This window comes from Pseudophryne corroboree, chromosome 8, assembly GCF_028390025.1.
Source record: "Pseudophryne corroboree isolate aPseCor3 chromosome 8, aPseCor3.hap2, whole genome shotgun sequence".
In the NCBI taxonomy this organism is placed as follows: domain Eukaryota; kingdom Metazoa; phylum Chordata; class Amphibia; order Anura; family Myobatrachidae; genus Pseudophryne; species Pseudophryne corroboree.
Genome location: NC_086451.1, coordinates 69,206,423 through 69,229,033, shown reverse-complemented (window position 1 = coordinate 69,229,033; position 22,611 = coordinate 69,206,423). Strand labels below are relative to the sequence as shown.

General features: G+C 46.8%; 1 protein-coding gene across 3 annotated transcripts in view; it reads right to left on the bottom strand.

Moving 5' to 3' along the window:
* The window catches only part of RBM34 (RNA binding motif protein 34), a 192,733-nt gene that overhangs the window by 17,812 nt on the left and 152,310 nt on the right, over nt 1-22,611 (bottom strand). For all 3 annotated transcript variants that reach the window (XM_063936593.1, XM_063936594.1, XM_063936592.1), the window contains 7 exons: nt 21,953-22,079; nt 14,365-14,533; nt 13,030-13,163; nt 11,707-11,911; nt 10,089-10,148; nt 8,853-8,896; nt 1,389-1,472 (listed from right to left, as the gene is read on the bottom strand). In XM_063936593.1, the coding sequence (XP_063792663.1) occupies nt 1,389-1,472; nt 8,853-8,896; nt 10,089-10,148; nt 11,707-11,911; nt 13,030-13,163; nt 14,365-14,533; nt 21,953-22,020 (764 nt within the window). In that variant the 5' untranslated portion in view covers nt 22,021-22,079. The remainder of the gene's footprint in view (nt 1-1,388; nt 1,473-8,852; nt 8,897-10,088; nt 10,149-11,706; nt 11,912-13,029; nt 13,164-14,364; nt 14,534-21,952; nt 22,080-22,611) is intronic.

The following is a 22,611-nucleotide window of genomic DNA, read 5'->3' as shown; positions in this document are numbered from 1 at the left end:
TGACTGCACGCCGGAGATTGGTGAGCGGCCGCCAGAGCGGGCCCGGCAGCAGCTGAGGTCATCTCGGCCGCTCACCCCACCAGAAGTAGGGCGGAGGACGGATGGCGGGACGCCGGAGAGACGGGGAGCGGCGAGCGTTCCGGCGGTAGTAGCTGGAACTGCTCGCTAGTTTACTGCAAGCGCCCCGCGGCGCCGGAAACGAAAGGATCAGAGGAAAGACGAGCGTGCGGCAGTGCCGTTCGCTCGCTGTGAGCATTATAGTGGCAGCAAAGAGTATGTAGTGGCAGGCAGCAGTGGGACATTTACAGTATCTAAACACATACAAGTCCCCCCATAATGGGCGGCAGCGTGAGCTGACCGCCCGCAATAGACAGATAAAGTAAGTAAGTGAGAGCTGCCTACCGCTCAGTACCTGCACCACCTGCGGAGACCATGACGGAACTTTTCTGTAAGCGCCGTCCTGCGTCCTTGTGCAGCCCGTGGCTGCAATCAGCTGCGCTGATTTTGATCAATGGCGGGGCCCTTTGTATGAGCGCCGGCAGACCATCTGCTGCTAATGCCGCACCAATGATCCCTAACCCGAACTTCTCTGATAAGTTGGGAAGGGATCATGTAGAAAAAAAAAAAATAATAATCTTGAAATAATCTTGCTTGAAGAATCATAGGACATTCAGTCCTCAGTACCTTCCGCTAGAGGCACAGAAAAATACTGAAGGCTCTGTGGGATTATGGAGGGGATGGCCAGTTACTAATTTAAATATTTAAATATGTGCCATTTCCGCTACGCCCAGTCCATGACCCAAGAGTACTCCAGTGACCCCTAGTGGATGAAAAAGAAAAGAGGATTTTGGTACTTACCGATAAATCCATTTCTCTGAATCCTCTAGGGGACACTGGACGCCCGCCTCGGTGCTGTCAACCTGCTATGTTCGTAGTTCTTGTTACAACTATTCGTACAAACAGCGTTATTTTTTTCGGTTAACCGTTTCTTGGAGGCTGTTTGATATGATGTACGGTTCGGTTCCTCGCCAGGTGCTATAGTTTCATGTCCTAGTCTCTCAGTCAAATTTTCCAAACTGAGGCAGGAGGGATGTGAAGGGGAGGAGCCGGCTGTGCAGACAATGCTAATTTAAGATTGTGCCACACCTCCGGTTGCAAGCTTCACACCCTAATGTAAATGGATGTTCCAGTGTCCCCTAGAAGATTCAGAGAAATGGATTTATCGGTAAGTACCAAAATCCTCTTTTTATAGTTAGAATGAACTAACAAACTGTGTAAAGCAGGGTTATAAAGCTGGATAAGACGAGTTCTCTAAACACCACACTGCAAGAAGAGGATGACCAAAAAAAGTCTACAAAATAAACATGATTATAGCGCTATAATCATACCTCACAAGGGCCTTAGCAGCACTGTCCTGTTCTTTAAAGACCACATATGCGTTAATACTTTTCCTTTTAGGGTGTACCTTCCGGCTGGGAGAGACGACAAGTAAATAATTATAAAAAGGCAACTTCAAAATGATGTAACAGTAACATGAAAATGAAGAAGAAACACGCGGGCAGTGACAAGAGGACAGACGTACTTATCAGACTAATTGCTGGATAAAGCTATAACGAAGGCCAGATGGACTGCAGCACAATGTTATAGATCATGCGAGACATTAGTAGGCAACTGGTAATAAAACTGGGGGAAAAAAAACAAACCAGATAATGACGTGGGATACTGGCAAGCATGGTAACAGGTGATAAGTGAGCAGCACGGTTGGTGTAATGGTTAGCATTAATGCCTCACAGTACTGAAGTATTGGGTTTGATTTCCAACATGGCCCTAGCTGTGTTGAGTTTGTATATTCTCCCTGTGATTGCCTGAATTCCTCTGAGTGCTCCGGTTTCCTCCCAAGCTCCAAAAATATACTGGTAGATTAATGGTCTCCCAACATAAAATTAACCCTTGTGTGTATGTGTGGGTACATGTGGTGGGGTATACAGACTAAAAACAAACAAAAATCAGCGCTAAGGCTGATTTGGGCTAATAAACACTTTTAAGCCAATGTTAATATAGTATTTAGCACACCTATCTTAGAGCAGCTGCTAAAAAGGGATTACTTAACCCTTATAAACCACAAAACAAACAAACACCTAACAGCGCTAATAAAAAAAAGAAAAAAAAAAAAAAGAGTGTGTGTACAATTTAATAGAACAATTAAAATTAAATGTACAAGTACCGGCCAGTTTTAAATAAACAAGCTACATGCGCATATAAAGAAATATACAGACATGCAAATAAGACTGTTAATATCAATAACTGGTTAATAAGCATACACAGGTAGTTTGTTAGTCCTAATTAGAGCAGGCTTCATGCAGTTATCATCAGCTGTTTTAGTAACTTTTTCAGTATACTAGGATTGATCAGCTCTTTAGTCCAATTTTTGTAACAGAGCAATGTTAATTGTAGATGAATAAAAGCTAAGTTGCAATCTGCAGTGTTAAATGACCAGCGGCTTCCTCAGAGATCTGAATAAAGGCGGAGAAACGCCCAAGACGTCACCCCCTGTGTCCAGTACCGGCACTCTTCACATGGTCTGCTCACCTTTTACAAGCCCTAATGCGGACACTCCAGATATGGCACCACTAATGTGCTGAAGGCACCAGGAGCCGGGAGATCGTATTTCTGCCCATTTGGGAGCTTGGGCTAACGAACTAGGCGATATCTAATTACCGATGTGCATTCTTAAACACTGCAGATTGCAAACTTTGCTTTTATTCATCTACAATTAACATTGCTCTGTTACAAAAATTGGACTAAGGAGCTGATCAATCCTAGTATACTGAAAAAGTTACTAAAACAGCTGATGATAACTGCATGAAGCCTACTCTAATTAGGACTAACAAACTACCTGTGTATGCTTATTAACCAGTTATTGATATTAACAGTCTTATTTGCATGTCTGTATATTTCTTTATATGCGCATGTAGCTTGTTTATTTAAAAGTGACCGGTACTTGTACATTTAATTTTAATTGTTCCTATTAAATTGTACACACACTCTTTTATTAGCGCTGTTGGGTATATAGACTGCAAGCTCAACTGGGGCAGGGACAGATGTGAGTGGCGAACTATTCTCTGTATAGCGCTGCGGGATGTGTGCGCGCAAAATAAACTGATAAATAAAATTAAGAATTTACTTACCGATAATTCTATTTCTCGTAGTCCGTAGTGGATGCTGGGGACTCCGTCAGGACCATGGGGATCAGCGGCTCCGCAGGAGACAGGGCACAAAAGTAAAAGCTTTAGGATCAGGTGGTGTGCACTGGCTCCTCCCCCTATGACCCTCCTCCAAGCCTCAGTTAGGATACTGTGCCCGGACGAGCGTACACAATAAGGAAGGATTTTGAATCCCGGGTAAGACTCATACCAGCCACACCAATCACACTGTACAACCTGTGATCTGAACCCAGTTAACAGCATGATAACAGCGGAGCATCTGAAAAGATGGCTCACAACAATAATAACCCGATTTTTGTAACAATAACTATGTACAAGTATTGCAGACAATCCGCACTTGGGATGGGCGCCCAGCATCCACTACGGACTACGAGAAATAGAATTATCGGTAAGTAAATTCTTATTTTCTCTGACGTCCTAAGTGGATGCTGGGGACTCCGTCAGGACCATGGGGATTATACCAAAGCTCCCAAACGGGCGGGAGAGTGCGGATGACTCTGCAGCACCGAATGAGAGAACTCCAGGTCCTCCTCAGTCAGGGTGTGCCCCTGACCAAGTATCAGCTCGGCAAAGTTGTAAAGCCGAGACCCCTCGGGCAGCCGCCCAAGATGAGCCCACCTTCCTTGTGGAATGGGCATTTACATATTTTGGCTGTGGCAGGCCTGCCACAGAATGTGCAAGCTGAATTGTACTACACATCCAACTAGCAATCGTCTGCTTAGAAGCAAGAGCACCCAGTTTGTTGGGTGCATACAGGATAACAGCAAGTCAGTTTTCCTGACTCCAGCCGTCCTGGAAACTATATTTTCAGGGCCCTGACAACATCTAGCAACTTGGAGTCCTCCAAGTCCCTAGTAGCCGCAGGTACCACAATAAGCTGGTTCGGGTGAAACACTGACACCACCTTAGGGAGAAACTGGGGATGAGTCCGCAGCTCTGCCCTGTCCGAATGGAAAATCAGATATGGGCTTTTTTGAGACAAACGCCGCCAATTCTGACACTCGCCTGGCCGAGGCCAGGGCCAACAGCATGGTCACTTTCCCTGTGAGATATTTCAAATCCACAGATTTGAGCGGTTTAAACCAATGTGATTTTAGGAATCCCAGAACTACGTTGAGATCCCACAGTGCCACTGGAGGCACAAAAGGGGGTTGTATATGCAGTACTCCCTTGACAAACTTCTGGACTTCAGGAACTGAAGCCAATTCTTTCTGGAAGAAAATCGACAGGGCCGAAATTTGAACCTTAATGGACCCCAATATGAGGCCCATAGACACTCCTGTTTGCAGGAAATGCAGGAAACGACCGAGTTGAAATTTCTTCATGGGGCCTTCCTGGCCTCACACCACGCAACATATTTTCGCCACATGTGGTGATAATGTTGTGCGGTCACCTCCTTCCTGGCTTTGACCAGGGTAGGAATGACCTCTTCCGGAATGCCTTTTTCCCTTAGGATCCGGCGTTCAACCGCCATGCCGTCAAACGCAGCCGCGGTAAGTCTTGGAACAGACATGGTACTTGCTGAAGCAAGTCCCTTCTTAGCGGCAGAGGCCATGAGTCCTCTGTGAGCATCTCTTGAAGTTCCGGGTACCAAGTCCTTCTTGGCCAATCCGGAGCCACGAGTATAGTTCTTACTCCTCTACGTCTTATAATTCTCAATACCTTGGGTATGAGAAGCAGAGGAGGGAAGACATACACCGACTGGTACACCCACGGTGTTACCAGAACGTCCACAGCTATTGCCTGAGGGTCTTTTGACCTGGCGCAATACTTGTCCAGTTTTTTGTTCAGGCGGGACGCCATCATGTCCACCTTTGGTTTCCAACGGTTCACAATCATGTGGAAGACTTCCCGATGAAGTCCCCACTCTCCCGGGTGGAGGTTGTGCCTGCTGAGGAAGTCTGCTTCCCAGTTGTCCACTCCCGGAATGAACACTGCTGACAGTGCTATCACATGATTTTCTGCCCAGCGAAAAATCCTTGCAGTTTCTGCCATTGCCCTCCTGCTTCTTGTGCCGCCCTGTCTGTTTACGTGGGCGACTGCCGTGATGTTGTCCCACTGGATCAATACCGGCTGACCTTGAAGCAGAGGTCTTGCTAAGCTTAGAGCATTGTAAATTGCCCTTAGCTCCAGTATATTTATGTGGAGAAAAATCTCCAGACTTGATCACACTCCCTGGAAATTTTTTCCCTGTGTGACTGCTCCCCAGCCTCTCAGGCTGGCCTTCGTGGTCACCAGCATCCAATCCTGAATGCCGAATCTGCGGCCCTCTAGAAGATGAGCACTCTGTAACCACCACAGGAGAGACACCCTTGTCCTTGGAGATAGGGTTATCCGCTGATGCATCTGAAAATGCGATCCGGACCATTTGTCCAGCAGATCCCACTGAAAAGTTCTTGCGTGGAATCTGCCGAATGGAATCGCTTCGTAATAAGCCACCATTTTTTCCAGGACTCTTGTGCAATGATGCACTGACACTTTTCCTGGTTTTAGGAGGTTCCTGACTAGCTCGGATAACTCCCTGGCTTTCTCCTCCGGGAGAAACACTTTTTTCTGGACTGTGTCCAGAACCATCCCTAGGAACAGCAGACGTGTCGTCGGAAACGGCTGCGATTTTGGATATTTAGAATCCACCCGTGCTGTCGTAGAACTACTTGAGATAGTGCTACTCCGACTTCCAACTGTTCTCTGGACCTTGCCCTTATCAGGAGATCGTCCAAGTAAGGAATAATTAAGACGCCTTTTCTTTGAAGAAGAATCATCATTTCGGCCATTACTTTCGTAAAGACCCGGGGTGCCGTGGACAATCCAAACGGCAGCGTCTGAAACTGATAGTGACAGTTCCGTACCACGAACCTGAGGTACCCTTGGTGAGAAGGGCAATTTGGGACATGGAGGTAAGCATCCTTGATGTCCAGGGACACCATATAGTCCCCTTCTTCCTGGTTCGCTATCACTGCTCTGAGTGACTCCATCTTGATTTGAACCTTTGTATGTAAGTGTTCAAAGATTTCCCATTTACCGTCTGGCTTCAGTACCACAATATAGTGTGGAATAATACCCCTTTCCTTGTTGTAGGAGGGGTACTTTGATTATCACCTGCTGGGAATACAGCTTGTGAATTGTTTCCAATACTGCCTCCCTGTCGGAGGAAGACGTTGGTAAAGCAGACATCAGGAGCCTGCGAGGGGGAGACGTCTCGAATCTCCAGTCTGTACCCCTGGGATACTACTTGTAGGATCCAAGGGGGTCCACTTGCGAGTGAGCCCACTACGCGCTGAAACTCTTGAGACGACCCCCCACCGCACTTGAGTCCGCTTGTACGGCCCCAGCGTCATGCTGAGGACTTGGCAGAAGCTGTGGAGGGCTTCTGTTCCTGGGAATGGGCTGCCTGCTGCAGTCTTCTTCCCTTTCCTCTATCCCTGGGCAGATATGACTGGCCTTTTGCCCGCTTGCCCTTATGGGGACGAAAGGACTGAGGCTGGAAAGACGGTGTCTTTTTCTGCTGAGATGTGATTTGGGGTAAAAAAGGTGGATTTTCCAGCTGTTGCCGAGGCCACCAGGTCCGATGGACCGACCCCAAATAACTCCTCCCCTTTATACGGCAATACTTCCATGTGCCGTTTGGAATCTGCATCACCTGACCACTGTCGTGTCCATAAACATCTTCTGGCAGATATGGACATCGCACTTACTCTTGATGCCAGAGTGCAAATATCCCTCTGTGCATCTCGCATATATAGAAATGCATCCTTTAAATGCTCTATAGTCAATAAAATACTGTCCCTGTCAAGGGTATCAATATTTTCAGTCAGAGAATCCGACCAAGCCACCCCAGCGCTGCACATCCAGGCTGAGGCGATCGCTGGTCGCAGTATAACACCAGTATGTGTGTATATACCTTTTTAGGATATTTTCCAGCCTCTCAGCTGGCTCCTTGAGGGCAGCCCTATCTGGAGACGGTACCGCCACTTGTTTTGATAAGCGTGTGAGCGCCTTATCCACCCTAAAGGGTGTTTCCCAACGCGCCCTAACTTCTGGCGGGAAAGGGTATACCGCCAATAATTTTCTATCGGGGGAAACCCACGCATCATCACACACTTCATTTAATTTATCTGATTCAGGAAAAACTACAGGTAGTTTTTTCACACCCCACATAATACCCTTCTTGTGGTACTTGTAGTATCAGAAATATGTAACACCTCCTTCATTGCCCTTAACATGTAACGTGTGGCCCTAAAGGAAAATACGTTTGTTTCTTCACCGTCGACACTGGAGTCAGTGTCCGTGTCTGTGTCGACCGACTGAGGTAAATGAGCGTTTTACAGCCCCTGACGGTGTTTGAGACGCCTGGACAGGTACTAATTTGTTTGCCGGCCGTCTCATGTCGTCAACCGACCTTGCAGCGTGTTGACATTATCACGTAATTCCTTAAATAAGCCATCCATTCCGGTGTCGACTCCCTAGAGAGTGACATCACCATTTCAGGCAATTGCTCCGCCTCCTCACCAACATCGTCCTCATACATGTCGACACACAAGTACCGACACACAGCACACACACAGGGAATGCTCTGATAGAGGACAGGACCCCACTAGCCCTTTGGGGAGACAGAGGGAGAGTTTGCCAGCACACACCAAAAACGCTATAATTATACAGGGACAACCTTTATATAAGTGTTTTTCCCTTATAGCATTTTAATATATATATACATATCGCCAAATAAGTGCCCCCCCTCTCTGTTTTAACCCTGTTTCTGTAGTGCAGTGCAGGGGAGAGCCTGGGAGCCTTCCCACCAGCATTTCTGTGAGGGAAAATGGCGCTGTGTGCTGAGGAGAATAGGCCCCGCCCCCTTTTCGGCGGGCTTCTTCTCCCGTTTTTCTGAGACCTGGCAGTATGGTGTGATGTATTTTTAGCCAGAATAAGGTACTATCATTGCTGCCCAGGGCGCCCCCCCCAGCGCCCTGCACCCTCAGTGACCGCTGCTATGAAGTGTGCTGACAACAATGGCGCACAGCTGCAGTGCTGTGCGCTACCTTATGAAGACTGAAGAGTCTTCTGCCGCCGTTTCTGGACCTTCACTTTTCGGCATCTGCAAGGGGGGTCGGTGGCGCGGCTCCGGGACGAACCCCAGGGTGAGACCTGTGTTCCGACTCCCTCTGGAGCTAATGGTGTCCAGTAGCCTAAGAAGCCAATCCATCCTGCACGCAGGTGAGTTCACTTCTCTCCCCTAAGTCCCTCGTAGCAGTGAGCCTGTTGCCAGCAGGACTCACTGAAAATAAAAAACCTAACAAACTTTTACTCTAAGCAGCTCTTTAGGAGAGCCACCTAGATTGCACCCTTCTCGGCCGGGCACAAAAATCTAACTGAGGCTTGGAGGAGGGTCATAGGGGGAGGAGCCAGTGCACACCACCTGATCCTAAAGCTTTTACTTTTGTGCCCTGTCTCCTGCGGAGCCGCTGATCCCCATGGTCCTGACGGAGTCCCCAGCATCCACTTAGGACGTCAGAGAAATAAGTAGAAATAAGTAGCAAAGAAAGCTTCTCAAAGAAGTCGGAGAACAATGGAAAACAGCCATGAATTCTGCGTTGAGCTTTGTAAGCCAATAAAATAAAAAAGTCAACTCACTGAATAGCAGCAACTTTCCTGGACTCGGTGGGATCTGCTCGAGCCTTTCCGAAAGAAAGGAAAAATATTTTTATCATCAGTCGCTCTATAGCGACACATTATTATTGGACGCTTATTCCCTCCCGCTTCACTGCCATTATAAGTGCAAACATGAATGTCTACTGTATATCACAGGTTCTCAAACTTGGTCCTCAGGACCCCACACAGTGCATGTTTTCCAGGTCTCCTCACAGAATCACAAGTGAAATAAACAGCTCCACCTTTGGATCTTTTAAAATGTGTCCGTGAGTAATAAATACACCTGTGCACCTGCCGGGTTACCTGGAAAACGTTGACAGTTTGGGGTCCTGAGGACAGAGTTTGGGGACCTATAGTCTATATAAAAGGTGTCTACTTGTACAATCGGCACTTAGCTAATGTGACCCAATGCAAACATAGCAGCCTAGTACAAAAACTACAGCTGCTCTAGAACAATTCTAAGGGCGGTATTCAATTATTTTCACCTCCTTCCACACCTGTTCTGTTTCTGCTGACGGGCGTGATATAATCATACAGCTCGCTACCCCTGGAGTAGCGAGGGCGCCCCAACCCTTTACGCAGCTAAACATGATTACTATGGGCGCAATATGCGCGATAACGGGGATCACTTTAGAAAGGAGATTGGGCGTGATCTCTCATTTGAATACCGCCCTAAGAGAGGCGCTTACTGCACAGATAGCCCTGGGCTGTGAATAAGTCTTACTATTCTGCCTATAGGAAATAGGGTCCGTTATTCCCCTTACAAAAGAATTCCATGGTTATCACGGCGACTAACCAAATGACCGCAGAATTTCTTGCCAAGCTGGTTATCATGCACCATGGCAACCTCATGTCTGACCCTGTGCAAGGTTTTATTACACTGTGATATAAGACAAGTTAACGCATTAACCAGTTAAACAAACCTGCTAAATCTTATGGGTTCCCGAACAGAACTTTACTTTAATGAAAAATCCATAGAGGGTGATATCAGTTGGCCATACAGACACAGTATATTTACTTACAGTACATACTGACTAAACCCTAGTTACACATACAGGGAAGAGAACCCCAAGTGGGCAGAAGACAGAAACAGAAGCTCCTTCCTATAGCAGAGATGTACAAACTCTAATGACCTAGTAGATGGAGATACAGAGCAATCTATACTGACTTAGGTACTATTAATAAATATATTGTAGCCATGTAATATACAAACCATACCACAGAGCGGAACCGCATTGATTCAATTGGTCCAAACTCCTTAAAGCATGACTTCAGCATCTGAAATCCAAGTGTAGATAATATAGTAAACGGACAAGCAAATACCAATATTTGCAAATGACAGCTCTCATTACAGGCGCTGTTATATACAGACCTTCAATGTCTCGGCATTATTTGGCAATTTAAAGCTTTACGCGGCTATACCAGACACTAATGGGCATGATCAGCGTGATACGGGGCATCAAATGAATATCGCCCCCCTGCGATCTCCCGTAACTTTTGATAACATCTGAATACCCCTCAATCTGTCTGAGGCACCCTATGGGGCACACACTGCAGGTTTGTAAACTAAGTATATTATGTGGTAATACAGATGGAGCCCTGCGCATCTATCCCTTTAATAGGGATAACTCAGCCAGTGCTGTCAGACTTAATCCCCTGCCGTATTGTTCTCTCTGTATTGTATTGCAACTGAGAACAATAGATGAAAGGCTTATGCTAATAAACCTTGGTGCACCTATGCGCAACAGAGAAGGATAGATGAGCGAGGCTCCATCTGTTTGTTTATATTATATATATATATATATATATATATATATATATATATATATATATATATATATATATATATAAAATCAAAGTTTATTTTGTTTTATTAAGGCAGGGGAACTGTGGACCTCATTTGGATGTGGTTAAAGTTACTCATCATTTGCTTGGGCGCAGTAGTGATGGCTCTGTATGGTAATGCAGCAGGAGGCAACTATTACAAGTGGATGACTCCTGCTGCAGTAGTGATCTGACCTGCATCAGACCACTGCGACACCATCGGGTGGCTAGCGGCAACCATGAGGTCACGCAAGCCGGCCGTAGCAAATCCTTGTAAGATGCAAGGAATTCTCTGTCCAACAGTGGAGATCCTGGCCTCTTCTCCCCCCTAATCAGCAGCGACACATGTAGAACGGGTCCTGCACATGAACATCGATAATCTGCACGTTACATCTGCCCCAGGTGCAGCATAATATGGTTTAGCCCAACTGCTAAATTTTTTGGTTTTCTAACAACTCTGAATAGCCCCCCATAGGCCCTTATTCAGGTGTGATTGTATCTGCACCCCATAGTACCAATGTTCAGAACTTTGTTCATGTGCAGGACCCGTTCTACATGTGTCGCTGCTGATTAGGGGGAGAAGAGGCCAGGATCTCCACTGTTGGACAGAGATTTCCTTGCCTCTTACAAGGATCTGCTACGGCCGGCTTGAGTGACCCCATGGTCAAAAATAATAAACTATAAATCCACAATTAAGCAGCAATCATTCCCAGATAAAAGATCCCCTACACGGACTGTATAGAACTAGAATTTAAGACAAAGTCATACATTGACCATATTATATATTAACATATTGTGCAATGATAACCGGTGCAGTTACCTGTGCAAATAAGACCGTATAACCTACAGCAAGCCAAAAGTCTGCTTTCATTTTCTAGCAGATAAGACAACAGCTAAGACTCTGATGGGTTGCTATGTGTTACAGCGCAATTTGTGCTCCAGTTAACCATAAAGGTCTACCTACACCTACAAATACAAGGCTGTATGGGACTGGAGCCTGGAGGACACATACCTGTTTAGTGCAGGTAACGGGCAAATTACCAACAAACACCGTTCTTTTATTTTTCACTCTCTCTCCTGCCATGATCATTCTCTTCTTTGCCTGCGGTGTTACCAGGTCTTCATCCTCAAAGCTGGTTTTGGTTTTCAGGTTTTTATTTTTAGCCAGAGTGCGCTTTGTCTTTTCTTCTTCATCTGCATTCGCCAATGCCTGCTCCCTGCAACACACAACGGGTTTCAGCAACACACAGATCGCTCCACACAAATAAACGCTTAGTAACCACACATCTTAAAAGGATAGGTTTTATTTTTATTTAATAATTAGGAGTTACAAAAAGCCACCTTTTTTTAGGACTGTAATATGGTGACTGGCAACAGGCACCACCTTACAGCCTCTGCTTAGCCCTCAGCTTATTCTGGCTAAAGGACCCCACACATCAGCAACCACAAAAAAAAAAAAAAAAAAGAGCCCAAAAACAAACAATTAGCAGACTCTGAATTCACACCCCTCCCCCCATATTTAAAGATTCCCCAATCTCCGACCATACATTACAGATATGTTTTAGTGATTTGCAGATAATGTTCAGCAAATACAGATCTGCCAATCTTGAAAGGCTCATCAGTTTAGTAGAGATAGTCTGCAAATCTGCTGATTGCTGCCATACACTAGCAATCTACAGCCCCAATTGATCTGTGACATCCAACAAGTTGGACAACCTGATTGACCAATTCCAACCGCTTTTTGGTTGGAATCTGCCATCTGTGAACCCCATACATTGCAGATTTATTTGCACAATCATCTGCAAAACTACAAGTTGCCCCAATTGATAGCTCATGTATGGGGGCCTTAAGAGTTAAGGGGGGCACTCACGGAGCAATCCCAGCCTAAAATCTAAGCAATCTGACTGGATTGCTTAGATTTTAAGAATGATCTCTCCGTGTGTACCCCCCACAGCGATAGCGATGCGCAGCCCAGCGCATCGCTAGATTGGCCTGCATGCACGCTCAAACTAGCAGGTCGCGGCCCCCCCGGTTCCCCCCGCACACATCACTCCCCAAATCGGGCCGTGAATACGGGCCTTTACATGCAGCTCTATATTGAAGGGTTGAGGGCTGCCCAGTGCAAAAAAATGGAAAGTGCAAGTAGTGTGAACTAACCACTTTAATAATGAAGTCCAATTGCCTTTCACACATTAAATGTCATTTGCCATTGTGTGTAATATCGTTTGCTTGATGCCTTCTGCACTTTTACTCATGGCTGCGGTACTGTAATTAAAGCTTATAGAACTCCCCCAGAACAGCTCTTCATGTCGGATGTTCCTGGATTGCGCATTACCTGTCTTCCAGCTTCTTCTCCGCTATACTCAGCTCTTTTTTTGCCACTTTGTTCTTTTTCTCTGTTGTGTGAGAAACAACCAGCGCTGTTTTACTTTGCTTTGTATCCCCTGTTTCAATCGCTTTTCTTTTTGTCTGTTAAAATAAAAAAAAACATTCTGCGATTGTTGGGGATCATCCGACATAATAATAGGTACATTTTACAATTTAATACAGCTGACAACATAACAAATAGGTAACGTAATTACAGGCAAAACTAAAACCTGATGCGCTTTAGCATTCTAGGGGCTCATTGACCAAAAAATATTTGAGGCTGTTTCCCCTAAAACAACTGTTTTTGGGGGGATAGCCATAAATATTTGGTATCCCTTGAATGTAGGAGGGACTGCAGCAGATCTCTCAAGATTCTTGCTGCGATCCCACCATTCTCGCTGGCGGCCGCATCCCCCATTTCTACGGAGCGATGCAATGCTGTCAGATCTAACAATTACCGGAATACAAAGCAGCTACCGCCATCTGAAGATGGGCTACACACCACAAACCCTCCCCGGAAACGGTTACTGTGCATGGGCAGTAGTTCCACTTCCACACTGAGCATATCGCAGTGTGGAAGAGGAAAGTAGCCCGTGTCCCTGTGGGTGCTCATTAATACATGGCCCCGATACAATCACATACTCCAATGCAATCCTGGGCACTAATATCGCCAGTTTAATAAATGGGCCCCTATGCAAGTGTTTGATTAGTGTAGCTCAGGATGTAGTTAGTGACGGCTGAGATGTCATTTGGAGTTGAGGAAATCAGAGTTTAAATTGGACTTAGGGATTCATGTATCAAGCAGTGGGACAGTAGAGAAGTCGCCCATAGCAACCAACCTGCTTCTAACATTTTATAGAAAGTACTGGATAAATGCTACCTCAAAGATGATTGGTTGCTAAGGGCAATGACTCTTCGCTGTTTGATACATCAACCCCTTAATTCGTGCATGAGGTGTAGATGGCACAGTCCGGTGAAAATAAGCGTCAACCAGCATATATGATAGGCTAGACAAGTACTGGGATATAGCCAAGCTTGGGAGCAAGTAGATCAATCATTAAGTTCCTCATACCCAGTGAAGTTAGACATCCACGCCGCTGCACCTATATTGACGAGAATGCAGCCCCTCAACTCCAAGTAGTAATTACATTACTGAGCCACGAGGTACATTGTGCCTCATACCACAGATATGCTGCTACTTCTTGGTGAATGTAAAGTCTAAATACTGATGCAGACTCCAAGACAGCTGCTACCAAAGTGTTGAGGTGACGGACCCGCTAAAATAAGAGAGTTGAATACTTACAACTACAACTGGCACGTAAAGTGGCTGAACAGCGCATGCCTTGGTATCAAAGAGAGAGAACAGCGGAGTGACACTCTGAGGAGATATCTTGGAGAACAAGCTGCCGGCCACTTCTCCTGCTACATAGCTCTCAGCTGTAGGTACAACGTCACTGCTTTTTGCTTCACAACTGTAAAACATGAACAACTATGGTTTACTAGATATGACACAAAGACAATATTGCAAAAAAACTGCACAAATATGGGGTATGTAACAGGATTCAAAAGTGTATCAAAAGAAATGACCTTATAGAGGGTCATGTGAGGATATCACAAATCCCTGGTCTGTGGGGCAGTCTTTCCCAACTCTAGTCCTCAGGAAAACCTAACACTGCATGTTTTCCAGATCTCCTCACAGAACCACAAGTGAGATAATTAGCGCAACCTGCATCAGTCAGTAATGAATACCAGCGTTCTTCCCAGGACAGTTTTCATCAGTTTACCACCCAGTAGACAGTTGGGGAGTTGCGGCATCAGGCACCTAGTGTTGGACCACCTTACAGAAAAGTGCGCTGACGCCAGCCAGCAGAGGGCACAGCGAGCAACAGAAAAATCTCACTGCATAGAGCTGTCCCCGCTGGAGGGAGGATCCTGGCTAGGGGGCACCCTCCATGAGTTCACTTTGCCTTGACCCTGGCCCACCCTACACTGGAGGTAAGCACTGCAGACTCACAGCCTCTCCCACTCCTAACTAGGAACCTGCCAAACAGTAGGGGCGGGATGTACTAAGCAATTGCAGTACATCCCACCACACATTGCATTGCTACTAACATATGCAATTAGCAACGCAAAGGACAGCTCTCCTGTTAAGAGCGGTCCTTTGTGAACTACGGACTTCTGGGTTTCGGCACCGGGAGTTCCATTGTTTATGCGCAGATGCCCACGGCGACCGCAGGAGGAGTTGGGAGGAATCTGATTGGATCCTTCTCACAGCACAATGTGGAAAGAAGCCCATAGGCTTCAATAGGGTAACGCCAGCTAAAGCTGGCGTGCAGGGCTTTGTACATATGGATAATGTGGCCACGTTTTATGGGTTTTGACACATTTCCACATTAGTACATCCCGCGCGGAGTGAGATGCCGGGTGGGAGAAGGGAAGGAAGGAGCATGATGGACTAGGGTGGGAGGGTGCATGATGGGACTGCTGCTTACCTCCTGTAATAGGGTTTGGTCCGCCTCTGATTTCCCCCCTACCCGGATACTTCATAATGCCGCCTTGCTTTACATAAGATCTGGGGAGAACATCAAATACAACGGTGTTCCAGAGTTTGGAAAACTAAGATTTTAAACCTACCGGTAAATCTTTTTCTCGTAGTCCGTAGAGGATGCTGGGGACTCCGTAAGGTCCATGGGGATAGACGGGCTCCGCAGGAGATATGGGCACTTTAAGAAAGACTTTAGGTCTGGGTGTGCACTGGCTCCTCCTTCTATGCCCCTCCTCCAGACCTCAGTTAGAGAAACTGTGCCCAGAGGAGATGGACAGTACGAGGAAAAGATTTTTGTTAATCCAAGGGCAAGATTCATACCAGCCACACCAATTACACCGTATAACTTGTGTATCTATTAAACAGTTAACAGTATGAAAAAACAACGTAGCATCAGTCCAACCTGATGAAACTATAACATAACCCTTATGTAAGCAAAACTATATACAAGTCTCGCAGAAGTAGTCCGCACTTGGGACGGGCACCCAGCATCCTCTACGGACTCCAGTTTGTAGGAAGTGAAGGAAACGGCCCAGATGGAATTCTTCCGTAGGAGCATTCCTGGCCTCACACCAAGAAACATATTTTCGCCATATCCGGTGATAAATGTTTTGCAGTCACGTCTTTCCTAGCCTTTATCAGAGTAGGAATGACCTCATCCGGAATTCCCTTTTCTGCTAGGATCCGGCGTTCAACCGCCATGCCGTCAAACGCAGCCGCGGTAAGTCTTGGAACAGACATGGCACCTGCTGTAACAGGTCCTGTCTTAGAGGAAGAGGCCACGGATCTTCTGTGAGCATTTCCAGCAGATCCGGATACCAGGCCCTTCGTGGCCAATCTGGAACAATGAGAATTGTTCTCACTCCTCTTTTTCTTATTATTCTCAACACCTTGGGTATGAGAGGAAGAGGAGGAAACACATAGACCGACTGGAACACCCACAGTGTCACTAGGGCGTCTACTGCTACCGCCTGAGGGTCTTTTGATTTGGCGCAATACTTCCGTAGCTTTTTGTTGAGGCGGGACGCCATCATGTCTATCTGGGGCAGTCCCCACTGACTTGCAATCTGTGCGAAGACTTCCTGATGAAGTCCCCACTCCCCTGGATGCAGGTCGTGTCTGCTGAGGAAGTCTGCTTCCCAGTTGTCCACTCCCGGAATGAACACTGCTGACAGTGCGCTTACATGATTTTCCGCCCAGCGAAGAATCCTGGTGGCTTCCGCCATTGCCACTCTGCTCCTTGTGCCGCCTTGGCGGTTTACATGAGCCACTGCGGTGATGTTGTCTGACTGGATCAGAACTAGTTGGTCGCGAAGTAAGTTCTCCGCTTGACGTAGGGCGTTGTATATGGCCCTCAGTTCCAGGATGTTGATGTGAAGACAAGTCTCTTGACTTGTCCAAAGTCCTTGGAAGTTTCTTCCGTGTGTGACTGCTCCCCACCCTCTGAGGCTCGCGTCTGTGGTCACCAGGATCCAATCCTGAATGCCGAACCTGCGGCCTTCCAAAAGGTGAGTACTCTGCAGCCACCACAGGAGAGATACCCTGGCCCTGGGGGACAGGGTGATCAGCTGATGAATTTGTAGATGTGACCCGGACCACTTGTCCAATAGGTCCCATTGGAAAGCATGGAACCTGCCGAAGGAATGGCTTCGTAAGTTGCCACCATTTTCCCCCAGGACTTGAGTGCAATGATGCACAGACACTTGTTTTGGCTTCAATAGGTTCTTGACTAGTCATGAGTTCCTGAGCTTTTTCTATCGGAAGAAAAACCCTTTTCTGGTCTGTGTCCAGAATCATGCCCAAGAAGGTCAGACGAGTCGTAGGAACCAGCTGTGACTTCGGGATATTGAGAAACCAGCCGTGTTGCTGTAACACCTTCGATGAAAGTGACACGCTGTTCAGTAACTTCTCTCGTGATTTCGCTTTTATGAGGAGATCGTCCAAGTATGGGATAATTTTGACACCCTGCTTGCGCAGGAGCACCATCATTTCCGCCATTACCTTGGTGAAAATCCTCGGGGCCGTGGAAAGCCCAAACGGCAACGTCGAAATTGGTAATGACAATCCTGTACCGCAAATCTCAGGTACGCCTGGTGAGGTGGATAAATGGGGACATGAAGGTATGCATCCTTTATGTCCAGAGATACCACAAAATCCCCCCCTTCCAGGCTGGCGATGACCGCTCTGAGCGATTCCATCTTGAACTTGAACCGTTTTAAGTATAGGTTCAGGGATTTTAAATTCAATATGGGTCTGACCGAACCGTCCGGTTTTGGAACTACAAACAGGCTTGAGTAGTATCCCTTCCCTCTCTGAAGCAGGGGAACTTCGACCACCACTTGTTGAAGACACAATTTGTGAATAGCATTTAACACTATCTCCCTTTCTAGGGGAGAAGTTGGTAGAGCAGATTTGTAAACCCAGCAAGGAGGCACCTCTTCGAATTCCAGCTTGTATCCCTGAGAAACAATTTCTATTGCCCAGGGATCCACCTGTGAGTGAACCCAGATGTGGCTGAAAAGTCGAAGACGTGCCCCCACTGGGGCGGACTCCCTCAGCGGAGACCCCAGCGTCATGCGGTGGATTTTGCAGAGGCCGGGGAGGACTTCTGTTCCTGGGAACTAGCTGTGCAGCTTTTTACCTCTGGCAAGAAAGGACGATCCACGTACTCTTTTGCTTTTATTTGAACGAAAGGACTGCATTTGATAATGTGGCGCTTTCTTAGGTTGTGAGGGAACATAAGGCAAAAAATTCGATTTACCTGCCGTAGCTGTGGAGACCAGGTCAGAGAGCCCTTCCCCAAACAATTCCTCACCCTTGTAAGGTAAGACCTCCACATGTCTTTTTGAGTCGACCTCACCTGTCCACTGCAGGGTGCAGAGGACTCGTCTAGCAGAAATTGACATAGCGTTTATTCTGGAACCCAGTAAACTAATGTCTCTGAGCATTTCTCATATATAAGACAGCATCCTTTATATGGCCTAGGGTCAATAAAATGGTATCCTTATCTAGGGTCTTAATCTCCGCTGATAAGGAATCTGTCCATGCTGCTACAGCGCTACAAACCCAAGCCGACGCAATTGCCGGTCTGAGTAAATAAATGGATTTCAAGGTAACCTCCTGCTTGCGGTCAGCAGGATCCTTGAGGGTAGCCGTATCTTGGGATAGCAGCGCTATCTTTTTTGACAAGCGTGTCAACGCTTTGTCCACCTTAGGGGAGGATTCCCACCGTATCCTGTCCGTTGGTGGGTAAGGATACGCCATAAGAATCCTTTTGGGAATCTGCAGTTTTTTGTCTGGAGATTCCCACGCTTTTTCACATAATTCATTTAACTCATGTGAGGAGGGAAAGTTACCTCAGGCTTCTTTCCCTTATACATGTGTACCATCGTGTCAGGGACAGGGGGTTCCTCTGTGATATGCAAAACATCTTTTATTGCAATAATCATATATCGAATACATTTAGACACTTTTGGCTGTAACTTTGCATCATCGTAGTCGACACTGGAGTTCGAATCCGTGTCGGTATCTGTGTCTCCTATCTGGGATAGTGGGCACTCTGAGACCCTGAAGGTCCCGGCGACATAGGGACAGACATGGGTTCACTCCCTGACTGTTCCTTAGCTTCAGCTTTGTCTAATCTTTTGTGCAATAAGTTCACACTAGCACTTAAAACATTCCACATATCCATCCAGTCAGGTGTCGGCACCGCCGACGGAGACCTCACATTCATACGCTCCCCCTCCTCCCTAGGTGAGTCTTCTACCTCAGACATGTCGACACACGCGTACCGACACACCACACACACAGGGAACCTCTTATCTGAAGATAGTTTCCCCACCAGGCCCTTTGGAGAGACAGAGAGAGAGTATGCCAGCACACACCCCAGCGCTATATGACCCTGGAAAAAAAACACTAAATGTTTATCCAGTAGCGCTGTTTATACTTTATATCCGCCAATTATGTGCCCCCCCTCCCCCTCTTAAAACCCCTCTATCACTGTGTATTAGCAGGGGAGAGTCCGGGGAGCTTCCTCTCAGCGCTGTGCTGTGGAGAAAAATGGCGCTGGTGAGTGCTGAGGGAGAAGCCCCGCCCCCTCGGCGGCGGGCTTCTGTCCCGCTCAAAATTCCTGAAAACTGGCGGGGGCTCTGTTATATACATGTACAGTGCCCATCTGTACATGTATATACTTATTTTGCCAATGGAGAGGTTTTATTGCTGCCCAGGGCGCCCCCCCTGCGCCCTTACAGTGACTGCTGTGTGTGAGGTGTATGGGAGCAATGGCGCACAGCTTTACTGCTGTGCGTTACCTCAGTGAAGATCATGAAGTCTTCTGCCGCCTCTGAAGTCTTCTTCTGATACTCACCCGGCTTCTATCTTCCGGCTCTGCGAGGAGGACGGCGGCGCGGCTCTGGGACGGACGGCGACGGTGAGACCTGCGTACCAATCCCTCTGGAGCTAATTGTGTCCAGTAGCCTAAGAAACAGAGCCTTGAAACTCACAGAAGTAGGTCTGTTTCTCTCTCCTCAGTCCCTCGATGCAGGGAGTCTGTTGCCAGCAGGCTCCCTGAAAATAAAAAACCTAACAAATATACTTTCTGACAGGAAGCTCAGGAGAGCTCCCTGAAGTGCACCCATCTCCTCTGGGCACAGTATCAAACTGAGGTCTAGAGGAGGGGCATAGAGGGAGGAGCCAGTGCACACCCAGAGCCAAAGTCTTTCTTAAAGTGCCCATGTCTCCTGCGGAGCCCGTCTATCCCCATGGTCCTTACGGAGTCCCCAGCATCCTCTAGGACGTTAGAGAAATATGCAGAGTTAGTGTTCCCTGTGGACTGGACTTGGGAAACACTATTGTGGGGGTTGCAGGAAAGGCCATGGGGTGGGGGGTTACTACTACCAATAGAGTGGAGGTATAATTTAAGTGCTGAACAGATGTTCCGGAGACTGCAGCTTTTCACACGGATGGAAGCAGTGGGGTCACTTATACCCCTTTTCCACTAGCTCTAAAAACGCGGGTAAATGCGCGGGGGGCGAAAATTTACCAGTGTTTTTTTCTAGTGGAAACGGCCTCCCCTGCAAATTCCCGGATCAGGTGATCCGGGAATCCTACCTGGGTAGCTTACCGGGTTGAACACGTGTTCAACCCGGTAAGCTGTGTAGTGTAAACAGAAGCCGTGTCGATGCGACACGGCTCCCGTTCACAGTCTATGGAAGGGCGGCGCTGGGAGATCATGTGATCTCCCTGCACCGCCCCTGCCACGTCACCAACCCGGCAATATGCCGGGTTGGTGAGCGCAGTGTAGAAGGGAGCTTTAGCACGGGTCGCAGCCGTGTCAGGCTCCCGGCTGCGACCCGTGCTAGATAGTGGAAAAAGGGTATTAGGCAAACTGTAAATGCATGGGCGATCTGAATCAGGCCTCACACAGAAAGCAGTATACTGTGACTACCGATAGTCAAAATTGACACTTAACCAAAATCGCACATAGTCAGTGTCGCAAGCATAGTCATTATGTGCTTGCGATGCCGACCTAGCCCCTGTCGCATAGTGAAAATCGGGGTTAGCCCGAATTTCACCGTGTGTATGCATCTTTACCTAGGAGATTCATTGCTGAGGGTAAACAAAAAGTGTGACGTTGGATGCATAACGTTTATATAAATAGGAACATTTGCCACACAATCAAGATCAGATCACTATACTAATACCTTTGCTTCTGCAATGAAAAAACCTCCTTATAGCATGCTTTCATGTCACATGATATTAAGAAGGAGAACTGTATATTGGTCCTGTACATCCTATTTAGGACGATTCAGAGTTGCACGCGAATAGGCTTCACATAAACTTGCACAAAAGTAAATGTGGATATGCGCCTCTACGCAGATCTGTATGCAGACTATCACCCTAATACAGAGGTTCCCAAACGTAATCCTCAAGGCACCCCAATAGTCCAGGATTTAGCTATATCTATGGCTCAGCACAGATGGTTAAATCAAATTGACTGAGGTGCTAATTAAGTCACCTGTGGCCAAGCATGGATACATTTAAAACCTGGACCGTTGGGGTGCCTTGAGGACCACGTTTGAGAACCTCTGCCCTAATACGTATATTTCATAATGGCCACTGTCAGCGCACACAGACTTATTCTTGGCGCAAGCAAGTAACAGATACACGCACTCGCTAAACTTCACCTATGTGCACACATCCTACCACCACCCACTTACCACAATTCCGCTGTAAGTGGAGACGCGTGCAACTCCGTAGCACCTATAGGTGCATTCGCTCAGCTACGGAGAATGCGCAGGGCTAAAAGCAGCAAACGGTCTGCAGAACAGATCTGCATTGTACTCACGTGGCTTCCGCATTTTTCTTCAGCTTTTTAACCTTTTTAGGTTTACTTTTCAATCCTTCTTTGCTCATGTTGCTGTCGGATGTTTACAAGCATAAAATAGTAAGTTTTCAACTCCAATTTCAAGGACCTACAAGGACAATAAAATAAAATAAAACTAAAGTTACCACTTAAGGATATAGAGACAAGTATTTGGTGGCACAAACACCTGCACACGTTTTTCCTCTTATTTAGAGGCTGCCTTCTTTCATATACTACATTCCCTGGGGACCTAATAGAGCCTTCCCTATGATACACTTCTCCAATAACTTACAGTGATAAATGCCCAATTGCAAATTTAATTAAACAGCTTACAGAAATTAACTCCTTCCCTTCTACGGATGCTGCCCTTCACCCATGCAATGGCTGTTTCTATTTTTCTCCTGCCGTTAAGGGACATGCGTGAGAGAAGGAAAACGGCAGCACAGGGAACACATGGACACTTGGATACATGATGAATCAGATGCAGGAAAGAAAACAAAGCATCGGAAGGTAATGGTGCATAAGAATTACTAGTAGTTGAGAATAGCATAGTATCATTATTTATTACCAGTTATTTATATAGCGCACACATATTCCACAGCGCTGTACATTGAATATTTGGCTATTCACATCAGTCCCTG